This window comes from Centropristis striata, chromosome 7, assembly GCF_030273125.1.
Source record: "Centropristis striata isolate RG_2023a ecotype Rhode Island chromosome 7, C.striata_1.0, whole genome shotgun sequence".
In the NCBI taxonomy this organism is placed as follows: domain Eukaryota; kingdom Metazoa; phylum Chordata; class Actinopteri; order Perciformes; family Serranidae; genus Centropristis; species Centropristis striata.
Genome location: NC_081523.1, coordinates 22,987,354 through 22,999,850, shown reverse-complemented (window position 1 = coordinate 22,999,850; position 12,497 = coordinate 22,987,354). Strand labels below are relative to the sequence as shown.

The 12,497-nt window shown below is 38.0% G+C and overlaps 2 protein-coding genes across 3 annotated transcripts in view; both read left to right on the top strand.

Moving 5' to 3' along the window:
- The first annotated feature begins 2,815 nt into the window (after positions 1–2,815).
- pheta1 (PH domain containing endocytic trafficking adaptor 1) lies at positions 2,816–7,111 on the top strand. 2 transcript variants are annotated; one of them, XM_059337879.1, is made up of 3 exons: positions 2,816–2,931; positions 3,411–3,521; positions 4,297–7,111. In XM_059337879.1, exon 3 carries the CDS (start codon positions 4,337–4,339, stop codon positions 5,228–5,230), a length of 894 nt encoding a protein of 297 aa, XP_059193862.1. In that variant the 5' UTR covers positions 2,816–2,931; positions 3,411–3,521; positions 4,297–4,336; the 3' UTR covers positions 5,231–7,111. The 2 variants fall into 2 exon arrangements, with proteins under 2 accessions (XP_059193862.1, XP_059193863.1); XM_059337880.1 differs by lacking the exon at positions 2,816–2,931 and having other exon boundaries at positions 2,982–3,521.
- Positions 7,112–9,871: 2,760 nt separating this feature from the next.
- Positions 9,872–12,497, top strand: part of sh2b3 (SH2B adaptor protein 3) — a 52,544-nt gene continuing 49,918 nt past the window's right edge. Inside the window, exon 1 of the mRNA XM_059336388.1 lies at positions 9,872–10,196. The gene's annotated coding sequence lies outside the window, so the exon portion shown is untranslated. The remainder of the gene's footprint in view (positions 10,197–12,497) is intronic.

The window sequence follows — 12,497 nt, the reverse complement described above, 5'->3', positions numbered from 1 at the left end:
TGTGTATTTTATGGACTGAACAATATCTTCAAATGCAGAAAGGCTTGATTTTATGTCTGTTTTCTTTATTTTAAGCTGTGGTCTTGCAAATGAATCTTTTAGAGTGTTAAGACTCAGTGTCTGAGTCAAAATGAGGAAATTAAACTCGGCTGCAAGAGAATCACCCTTAATCAAAGTTACCAAAAAGCAGTGTGAGCGAACGCTGCAGAAAGAGAAATACATTAAACGGCACCAGCAGCTGCATCAGTTAATTGAAGATTAGTGTGATGAGATAGCAGGCTGGCGGTGCTAAAGGCCATCGGCTGTCTCCAGAAGATATTCTAATGAATTCATAGTGGCTTGTCATGGTCCTTTAGAATGTAGGACAGGGTCACAGGAACAGGCCAGTGGTGGCCAAAAGGACAGAGAGGCAGTGTTGAGACTGGAGCATTATGAAAATGTGCATGGGAAAAGTACATGCTTAACTCACTAACTTGGCACCCTTGAGCAAGGCACAAACTCAAAATAAAATGGTAGGACTGTGGTTAGGTGTAGGTATTACTATTGACAATGTAAACAGTATTAACATACTTACTAAACCTTATAGTCATAATATAATGAATAGTATCAGTATATTCTAAATGTACTACATTGAAAAAATATTAGTCAATTGACCACTGAGCACAGACATACACACATTCTGTGCATTTTGCTGTTTTTTTCTTTGGTATTTTGCAGGTCTAACCTTAACCCTAAAGTTCTGTTGTGTGAAATATTTTGAAGAGAGGCTGTCTAAATCCTCTACAAAGCTTCCTGCTACAGCAAATCCATAAAGTCTACCATATATGGGATACCTGTGTGCAAGATCTTCTTTTTTCTTCTTCTATCAAACAAGTCCAAATTGCTTTAGTAAGCACATTTATTTCACTGCAGCCTAAGCATGCACTTCGCAGCTGTATTGGAGGGAAACTAATACCAAAAGTAGAATCAAAATCAATATCACAACAGACTTTGGGCCCCCAAGTCTGTTCCAAGTAGGCCTAATCGATAATCTGTCCATGATGTGATATCAAAAAGACTCCAAATAATACATTTGTGTCATTCTATATCTGTTGTATTAGTTATTTGATATTTCATGTCAGTGGTAAAATGTAGCTATAGTTTTGAGGCAATTTTACTTTATATGACTATTCTTTAACAGCTATAGTTGCTCGTTAATTTGAAGATTAACACTTTTCAAACAAAACGTATCATGCACTGTAAGAGATTAAAATGCTTAAAATACATATTTTTAATTATCTTTTCCTCAATCAGTTCCAGTATTTTCATACTGCTTACATGCAAAAAAACTCTGGTGGTCTACTATATAGGTGCACTTGTTTTATGTCTTTAATTATGTTTTATCTGTTTGCATGTGTTCAACTGGCTGGAGAACAAATGTCCCCTTGAGGACAATGAAATTGAAGTTAAAAGTTGCAGTAAAATAACGTTTGAAGGGGCAGTTCTACTGTCTAAAAGTACTTGAACCTGAAGTACCTAAAGTATATTTAGCTGCTATATTTTCAGTAAGTAAAATCATGAATGCAGGACTTCTGTGTTGCTAGTTTTTTTTCCAGGTCTGCAGCTAACAGCAATTTTCATGATCGATAATTGATTTAATTAAATTATAAATATTCCTCATACATTCAATGAAGAATCACATAAGACTGTCATAACAGTATGTTATAATGTAATGCAGTCGTGTAAAGTACTCAAGTACAATTTTGAGGTACCTGTCAAAAATACAATAATACTTGACATGGATAGAGTTAAGACTTTATTAATCCCTTTATGATATTCATAAGCTACCCAGCAGTATATATAGTGGAAAATAAGCCTAACCTTTACCATCTGCAACATTAAAGTGATTAACATTAATGCAGCCACTCCTGGTATGATGACAATGAAGACAACTGTTTTATTCCATTTTCTCAAAAGAAGCATATTTATTTATAAAGACCTATGTATCAAAATAGTTGCCAGTTAATTTTCCGTAGGTTGCTTTATCTTTTCAGCTATTACTAGTGAAACATATCAGTGTTTCTTGTTGTTATGTTCCAGTTCTTTATTAATTTTAGTATCAATCAATATTTATTTATCGGGATTTTACTCAAGTCACGTGAATTGTGGATATATATATATATATATATATATATATATATATATATATATATATATATATATATGGCCAATATATCGATATCGTAATATTTTTACCCCCTAAAATTGGCATTGGAATGGCCCCAAAGCTCCAGTATTGGTCGTGCTCTACTTGCCAGAGCATGTCCCAAGTTTAGTTGCTGATCCTATAGAACCCTGTTTAGTGGCTGAGTCTGTACTCATAGAACTATGGTTACAGTAAAAAACCATATGGTCAATACTATGTGGGCTACAAATTTACAAACCACAAAAGAAAGCTTCCTTTAACAACAAAGTTTAAACAATTAATGTTAAATAGATGTCAACATTGTCATAATCAGAAATTCAATAGAGACAGAAAAATCTTCTCAATATTTTTAACATGTTAGTTAACTTGTTAATAAAAACGAAACAAAAACATATACTATAGTTAGTCTGCATAGGCTTCACCAGATGAAGCATCCATACATGCAGGTGTATCTACAGCCGGTAGCAGCTGTCCAAATGCCTTAGCTTCCCAAGGGCACAGACAGGGTGCGCTTGTTTTAGGTCACCGCTCATCCGGAAAACAACACCAACTGGACGGCATAAAGGCTGCAATCTGCAATGATGACCCCGCCCAGTTAAACTGGCCGCATAACACACAACATGTACCCTCCTCGTCAGTCACGTGACCGGGAAGAAAAAGGAAAGAAAGAAGGAAGAGAGATAAAGGGGAAAAATAAACAACGAGGAGATTAACTGCCTGACAGTAGGAGGTGTCGTTATCTGCTGGTAATAAACAGTTTACATAATAATGATATGAATAAATTGTGAGTTTGACCAACTGTAAAGGCTAGCTAATGCTCAGCTGAAAACGCTGACGCTAGATGCTCATTTGTATTCAGTAAACATGCTAAATGCATTAAGCTAGTCGACGCATAGATAGTTTTTTATTTCAGGTAGTGTTCATTTATAGCCGCCTCCCTGTGTTACTGAAAATGATAAATGTGTGCCGACATGAATTCCCGCAAAGTGCTGATGTGTCAAAAGCTTGTGACCAACCCAACTCATCAACCAGCACCACTCGCAGCTGAATCATGCGTCCGAACATGATTATGCTAGCAGAAGTGGAAAAAAACTGCTAATGTGTAACATGTTAGCCTCTCATGTCTGAGACAAACTGAACTACGACCTCAGTGTTGACCATTCCTTTCTGGTCAACTCGTCGATGTCACTTTTATGATAGAAAATAAGTGCCTTTGTTTTTCCAGCCTTCGTTTTGGAAGAGAGAAACACAAGCGATGATGGAGCCGTGTTAAGTTATTAGCTCCAGATGTGATGGGTGGACAGTGGTGGATGTCAGCTGGATATGAGATAAACACGTAAGTAAAAACTTGTGTAGTTTATTTACAGCAATTTCACGTATCATTGCACCAAATGCAAATGCTACAAACAAACAAATAGGTTGATAGATGAAGTTACACCAGTGCCCAGCCTTACTTTAACTTCTAAACAGATTTAAATTGGATTAGTTGTTGTTTACTCAGAGGGACTGTCTAAGCTCTAGTTTACTGTTGGACATGTGACCACACAGCTACTGTATACCACAACGACATCTCCCTGTTGTATAAGTTGACAGCTTGCATTTGCATTGGGTCAAGCCTAAGCAGGATTCCTTTTATAGTTTTACTGTGGCAGGACTATGTCCTCGGTTCTGTGTGACTAGAGTGTGACAGGTAAAATAAAAGTTAAACACAGTGTGCACACTGGTATGAGGGCTGGCAGGATTACTCTTGGCAGGAGACCAGAGAATGTAGGTTGATGTCTGCTTGGCAAACATCCGTCCCTCTAAAGTTCCCAGGAGTAAAACACTGAACTGTTCTCTTTTTGTTTAGCACCTGACCCTGTGCTCTGTCCCTCCTTTTTAACAAGAGAAGAGCAAATAGACTGTTTGCCTACCGGACATAAAACAACCCACATCCTTATTATTATATTACCATGTCAATAAAGTTAAAGAATACAGTCAGGCAGCACTGAAAGCAAAGAGGCTGCAGGTTGTTCTTTGCTGCAAACAGAGCTGCAGACTGTTGTGACATCTTTGAATATGGATTTGTCCTTTTAACCTTGGGGATGACCTGTTTTTTAACTGTTCCTCAGATAAAAAAGAATCTATTTAGGAAAAGAAGGAGGGAAGAAGATGAAGCTGAACGAACGCAGCGTGGCGCACTATGCCACCTGTGACTCACCGCCAGACAAGACAGGCTTCCTATTCAAAAAAGGCGAGCGCAACACAGCGTATCACCGCCGCTGGTTTGTGCTAAAGGGTAACATGCTCTTCTACTTTGAGGAGCGTGACAGCCGAGAGCCAATCGGTGTCATCGTCCTCGAAGGATGCACTGTGGAGCTGTGCGAGTCGGCTGAGGAGTTTGCTTTTGCCATCAAGTTTGACTGTGCCAAAGCGCGGGTGTACAAGATGGCTGCTGAGAGCCAAGCCGCCATGGAGTCATGGGTGAAAGCGCTGTCAAGGGCGAGCTTTGACTACATGAGGCTGGTGGTGAAGGAGCTGGAGAGGCAGCTGGAGGAGATCCAGGAGGCAGCAGGAGGCGGGGCTGGAGTTGGAAGCCTGCAGGGCAGGCCGAAGTTCTCTAGGCGAAACCAGATGGCAAGGTCCAGGTCTGGAGCATCCTCTTCTTCATCATCGTCATCTTCCTTATCATCATCATCATCAAATGCCCCTCCCGTGGCTGTCTCCTTCTCGGCCCAGAAGAGCATCCAGGATGAGGTGCAGCTCATTACTGATTGTTCTAAGGAGAATGGAGTGGCATGGAGTAAACCATCTGTTGCCTTAGCTAACGGTTTTGTTGAGGGAGCTTCTTCCTGTGTGGCGTGGGAAGGTTGTGCAGACTCTGGGAATAACAATGTTATTGGTTACGGGGCTGATGGGGTGAGGGCTCCACCAGTGCCACCCAGGAGAAGAGGAGCTTCTCTGGAAAGCCCCGTCTCCCCTGGCACTGGCTGCTTCTCCAAACTACATGACTGGTACGGCAGAGAGGTGGAGGAACTCAGAGTGCAGTGGCTGCAGAGCCAGTAAACTAAAGAAGAGGGATCATCTCTTTTCCTGCAGTTTTATCATTCCTTTTTGATTCTGCAATGTTACACTCCTCTGAACCAAACAGAGGAGCCATAAGACTGAGACTTGTTTGCAAATTGTGGTTATATCACAAATCAAAAGAAAAGACAAATAAAAATTTGAGATTGATTCCAGATCTTGTCTGGCACAGGGGAATCAATCTGTCTTAAACACTATCAATTTACAATCCAATACAAAATATGCTTTTTTTCTACATTTTTGAGTGTCATTTGCCAAGGACAATTACAAACAGTAGATACAAATCAGAATAATATGCTGCTTTAGAGCTGTAGCAACCTTGATCTAAACCCTAGTCTTTTTTCTGATCCATGCCCAGGATGCTATGGGTGTTTTTGTTATATGCAAATGAAATAGAGAAGGCCACATAAATAACAATCTCAAAATATTGCACAAAACAAATCCACATGGATTATGTTGCTATACTGACATGTTATCCATGAAGCTGTTTGATGATAAAATGGTGAAAAAATGAAACAGCAGGGAAGCCGTTTGTACATGACATTTATACCGTCTAATGGCAAAGGGACCAGGAGAATTAACAACTTTCAAAACACAAGTGAGAATTTTAAGCTTCCTGTGAACTTAGGATAAGAATCAGTGTTGGGGAAAACCAACCCAGATTCTCCTACATACTCCCAGCGGGGTACATCTCACCCGAGAGACCTTGTGGTCGCTAAGGTCAGAGCCTCCTCTCGACAGTCACTGGGGACCGTGGCGAGAGCTGGATGTCTCGCTCAGAGCAACACACTGATATTTTTAGCCCTTGTTAGCCAGCGGCCAGATGATGCTGTGTCATAAGAGTACTTGTCACTTAGTTGTTTTTTTTAACTCTTTAACTCTTGTATTTCATGAAAGGAAATTGTTTTTATCCTTGAAGAGCTTAAACACATGTCCTTGTTAATAATTTAATATCATATAAACCATTTTAATTTCATCATACTGTGTGTTTTACAGTTGATTAACGTGAATGTTACTGAATGAGTTAGAGGCCTATAACTGCTTGTGAGCATATAACCTCTTGGTTTGTATATGATATTTTACTATTCCATGTTGGAAATTAACACCAGCAGTCTTTAAAATGGGCCTTTTTAAAATGAGTGCTTGTACCATGCTACTGTACTTCATCTGTATTTTTATATCCAAACACATAGCCATTTGCATTTTTGTTTTTATGTGCCTTATGTTATCTTTCTATCTCTGTTATTGCACTTGTGACCATTACCATATGACTACAGTGATGAGAGGGTTACTGTACTGCTGTTATTCTTTCTTTCTTTCTTTCTTTGCAAAGGCTCATCTCGTTGCAATTACTTCTTGACAATGGCTCTGTTTCTTTGGTCTGCATCGTTGCACAGCACTGTCATTACTGTTATACACTTGGCTTGTTCAGAGACGGCTGTGTTAAACAGCAGCATTGAGGCGGTAAGAGTTTGAAACATATGAACTAAAATTATTGTTGTCATGCCTATTTTATTAACTCCAGAAGAGCATTGCGGTAATTACAGATGACAATAGTCAGTTTCTAACAATAATATTTCAAGGAATTTGTGAATGTGTCAAATTAACCGTATATGTCATAATCTTTATTCAAGAGTGCCAAATGAGAAATGCAATTAAATGCACAATTATCAAATTGTTTTTGTTTTGTTTTTCTCAATTGACTTCCATGATTGTAGTACATTTGTTATGCCATAGTACACAATGTTAGTATTATTTTAAATAACCAATATATTTAACATGTCTGGATATGGTACCCTGAAAAGATGTTTGTTCATGAAACTTTTGTTTTCAAACCGCTCAATAAACAGTGTTAATATGTTATGTTTGAACAGTTTTTTTGTGATCACAATTTCTTTGTTTAGTTTTCTTTATAATAAAGTCCCAACAAGTCATTTTTAGTCATTAGTGTGGCCAGTTTATACATTAGATGTTTTTTTTCCCTTACATTTTTCAGTTCTTGTTAGAGACAAGTACAGTATGAGTGGAAGAAGTACTAGTAAAGGTAGCAATACTACAATGTAGAAATACTGTTGAAAGTAAAAGTCTTCAAAATCAAACAAAAAGTACAAAAGGTATTGACATCAAAATGCTACTCATTAGGCAGAATGGCCCATTTCAAAATAACGTGTTTTATTATTGGATTATAATTATTCATGCATTAGTGTGTAAGTGTCTTAAATGTTGCAGCTGGTAAAAGTGGAGCTAATATAAACTACTTTGTATACTGCTTGCTAGCCTAATCCTTAATGATAGATTATAATTTATCAGTTGATTTATATTTTGGATTTGTAATCTGCAAAGAAACTGAAGTTATCAAAAGCAGCATAAAATAGAAAGTACTCAAGTAAAGTACAAATGAAATTGTAAATGTACTTACACCACTGGTTATGGGTCCCCCGAATTCACGCAAGGCCTGGGCTGGCCACATAAAACCACACACATTCTTATTGTTATTCATCTTAATTCTCTATAGGTGGCGCTGTGCAACAGTTTTAGATTAGTGACTTTTAGGGAAATCAATGACTGCTTTACGGAACAAGTAAATATATAATAATTACCGTCTGGTATAAACGCACTTTCTGTGTCAAGTGAAGAAAAAACTGTCTAATCGATGTGTTTTAATTTTCCTTTTTTTTTTTAAATGTGGTAAGTCATTTAAAGAGCAGAAATACAGATGATTGTGACGCTATAGGTCGTTTCCTTCCACCACAGGCTCGGGAGAGTGAGAGTTGCACTGGCAGCAAACAGCGTCGCATTACCTGAGTTTATATCGATACAAATGCTTTATTGAATATGTTTTTTTTCTGTTATGCTCCATCAGTTTGATGAATTGTTCTTAATAAGGTTAAACTACATCAGAATGGCGTGGGATATAACCATTAACGCAGCGACATACATCCGCATATTTCAGCTAACATACCAAATGTGACGTTACAGTACGTCTTTATAGAGTCCGGACAGTTTGTGCGTCTTGCACATATTGTTCTGTACTTGACCAGAGAGCTGCAGAGAGCTGCTGACTGCAGACAGCACCAAACTTCACAGAATAGGAAATCTACTTCCTGTCTGGACATTTCAACATAAAAGCCCATGGTTTAACACTGAAAAAGAGATACATGAAATCTGTCACATTTTGGAGGATGAAGTTTGCATTAATAATGCTGCTCATTAACATCAATAGAGTGGGAAAAATATAAACACCTCTCACTACAATGCAATACAACTATCTAACTAGTTGAAACAAAAACTGAGCATAAAAGTATTATTTTAAGACTGTTGCAATAGACTGCACTAGTTTAGTTTTAGATATGTGTACCTAATAAAACTTGCAACTGAGTGTGACAATAAGAGTAACAGGTTACCAAAATAAATATGTGCCTTTCTCTGAAATGAAACCTAAATATGAGAAATATTCCATACTTCAACTATTATAGCCACAGGCTATTAACAAAAAGAGCCAGCGGCATTTAATATTTGCATTTTTCAAGTAAAATGTCATAATGGTCTGTCAATATCAATTAACCGCTCTTAAACACTGCAGATAGTTGACGTTTCAATGCTCAGTGAACACCAAATGTTGACACAGTGCAATTGCATTAGCTGCAATGAGTTGCAGTTATAATTTCACCCCACTACATTTTGCCAATCTTGTACTTTTTGCTCTACTACATGTCTCTGGCAACATTATACTAGTAACTTTGAAGGTTCAGATAATGAATACAAAATTAAAATCAACTAATAAATTATGATGTATTGTTGTGGATTAAGCTGCCTACAGTAGCTATGTACTGCATTTATACTAGTATTTATTTATTGTAATTATTGTCAATACCAAACAGTACATTTTCTCAGTAAATTGTCAGTGTTATCATCAATATACCAGGATAGTTGTCCAAAATTAGTTATTGTGTTTCTGGATACACATCACACAATGAACAGTTAACACAAATTCACTTGTTGCAGCAGGTCAAGAGTCAAGAAAGCAGATGACAGAAAGGGACTGAGTGATAACAACAAAAAGGGAGGTAAAAATGCAAATAAAAAAGAGAACTAAAGTAAAGTAGAACTAAGAGATATAATTGTCATTTTTGTGTGTGTGTTTTTTGTCTTTTTTATGTTTCTCGTAAAAACATTTTTTTTAAAAGTGTGATTTCTGTGTTTTTGAGTGTTTTTATGTGTTTTTGTAATTTTATTGTGTTTTTTTTATATGTTTTTTGTGTGTGTGTTTTGTATTTTTGTGTGTGTGTTTTGTATTTTTGTGTGTGTTTTTATGTGATTTTGTGTTCAAAATGTTGATCCAGTGAGTCAAAATGAAAAAATAATAATCAGGTCATATAGGTGAGGCTGTGCTGAAAACAATTATACCAACATGGCATGGTGAACAGTCAGAAACCAACAGAATAGCCCTAAACTCCAAAGGGTTAAGAGATATTCTTTTCAGTTTCTAACTAAGGCCCTGAGGTCGTTTGTGCACAGGGTGCCCCCTAGTGGATGAATTCAGACAGTGACTAGTGCCGCTCAATGCGAGCTCTTATTTTGACAGGACAGAGTGGGAAGCCTTTCCGTGTGTTTCCTACGGCTTGACACAGCTGGACCGCGGCACATTTTTTTGACAGCGGAAATGAGGAGTCGCCACTTTTTTCCGCGTCAAGTTCGTGGCTGAAAGTTTTCTTTCCTCTTTTTTGTTTTTTTTTGCAGAGGAGCCGTCGCGTGCACTCACAATGAGAGAGAAAGCGACGGACTTTTTAACGTGCAGCTTTTCATCTGATGTCCAGTTTCCTGTTGCTCCTCACCGACGTCGTTTTAAGTTACTTAGATGCTTCTCAACACATTTCCGTTATGCGAAGTCCAACTTGTTGGTTAGTCGTCGTGCTGCGGTGGGTGCCCATCCGAGATAACGGAGAACGTGAGTATGGTGTGAAGACTGTAAGCTTGTATTACCTTCTCCTCTTAAAGTGCTTTTAACATCACTGAACTCCTAACCACATGGGGGATAATCCCCCCCAAATTACGAACCCGACCAGTGGACACATATAACTTACGTCCAAAATTACCCCTTTTCTTCACTAATAATCGTCGAAAAAAATGTGCTCGTGTGAAATTTAAAGGGATCTGCTTCTCTTCGGCTCGGGGCCGGTGGTGCTGGCGCAGACTTGTTAGCCAAAAAAAGTAAAGTTTTTGCATTAAAAATAGAGTCCTGTCTTACCACCAGGCAGGGGTTTCTGTCTTTGAGCAGCTTGGCATCACTTCCAGAGGGATATTTGGCACAAAAGATGTACACAACACGTGCTTTTTGTTAGTTTGTAGTAGCTCAAGTGTGTGTGCATTTCTGTGATATTTTCAATATTATTTGGCGCAAATCTATCAGCGGTGGTCTCCATGGTGATGTCGCAATATGCAACCTATTGTGGCTTCTTTGGGATAGCTTACAGGTTAACAGGCCACACAAAAAGTCACTTTAATGTCCACCTGTTCCATCCACAAATAACCAATACATTAATAGTGTATACTTGAAATGTGAACCTTATTGTTGTGTGCGGCAGACGCTATTGTGTGTTGCTTGGGCGTGCGTGTGCGTGTGCTCAGGTCAGTGTCCCTCATGACTGCAGGATGGAGAACAGGAACAAAGTGGGGAGCAGCCAATGGGTTTCACAATCCAGTGTTGTGTAGCAGTAAATCAAAACAGTAATTTGTGTGTGTGTCTGTGTGTGTGTGTGTGTGTGTGTGTGTGTGTGTGTGTGTGTGTAAATATAGGTTTGTGTGCAGGAGGATGTTCCTTCAAAGTAAAAGGTGGCCTCTCCCTGTGGGTGTGTGTGTGTTTGCTCACATTCTGAGGCAACAGGTGTAAAGTTGTGGTGGTTCCTAAAAAATTCTGACCAAAATAGTAGTCAAACAGTTAGTTGAAGCAGATCATATGAATAAACTCCTTTAAGTATTGTACTTAAATGCAGTTTTTAGGTACTTTATTTATAGTATATCCAGCTCCTGCCACATTATACATCTACTCCACAACATTGTACTTTTTATTGCACTACATTTATCTGACAGGAGCTTGTTTGCTAGTTATTTTTCTGATTAAGATTTTACATAAAACCACATGGTCAGTAAATAAATCTGATGCATTGTTAAAGGTTAAACAGTCCAACGTTATATAACGTAGTTTAAATTGGCGCCACACCTCAACCAGCTACAATATTAAAGTGCTGCTTCCACATTTATGCGTCAATAATAACAATATAACAACAGAAAATGTTTTATTACTTATTGTGTATTTTGCTGATAATAGTTTTTTGTTAGTTGAACATGCAATATGCAATTCTGGAGAAAGTTTGTTGATTGTTAAGGTTCATTCCCTTGGTTCTCATGGTTGGGTCCGACTACCAACGCATCAGTATTTGATTATCTGGGAATGAGCCTCAACAATCAAATATCTTTCTCAGTAATTGCGTACTGCATCTTTCAATTACATTTTTGATTGCAGGACTTTGATTCGTAAAAAGAAGTAATAGAGCAGTAATACTTTCGTATCCCTTTTTTTTAATTTTAGTTAAGGGTTTGCATACTTCCTCCACCACTGCCTTTACAATACAGTATCCATACACAGTGTCTCCCAAAAGCTAAAAATAAACTTGGGAGGGCTTCCTCCATCTGCCAGCCTGTTTCCATCACAACAATACAACAGGCCTCAGTTGAACTCACAGAGAGAGAGAGAGAGAGAGAGAGAGAACCTTGTCACATAGAATCAATCAAATGTTAGCTGACTGACTTACATGGCTAACCGCTGGATAAGCTCAGCTCGGTTGTTTGGGTTGGTGTAAAAAACAAAACAACGTTTTATTATTTATCTAACTGTCACACCTGGCTGCCCTTTCTTTGAAAGAGCAAGAACGCATGTTAATGTACTGTATACGTGTGATGCTGATGTGGAGCAAACTGAATGACGCCATATTGAATTCATTAACCACTGCTATTGCTTAAGTATGTCAAAATAAACAGTATATGGGCAGTCGGTAGACTTTTGTGGGTTGCACATATTGTGATACAGTACATCATTTTGAAAAGCCAATTGACAGTTGGGAATGGCTAATTCAGCTAATTAATTACCATAAAGCAGCTCTTCCTAAAAAAACTAAGAAAACAAAAACATAGGGAAATATTAAAGGAAAGCTACCACAGTATAACAGTATGTTTAACTTTATATTGTCTC

Coding starts and splice junctions, on each gene's coding strand:
- pheta1 (XM_059337879.1), top strand. CDS start 4,337: ATGAAGCTGAACGAACGCAGCGTGGCGCACTATGCCACCTGTGACTCA.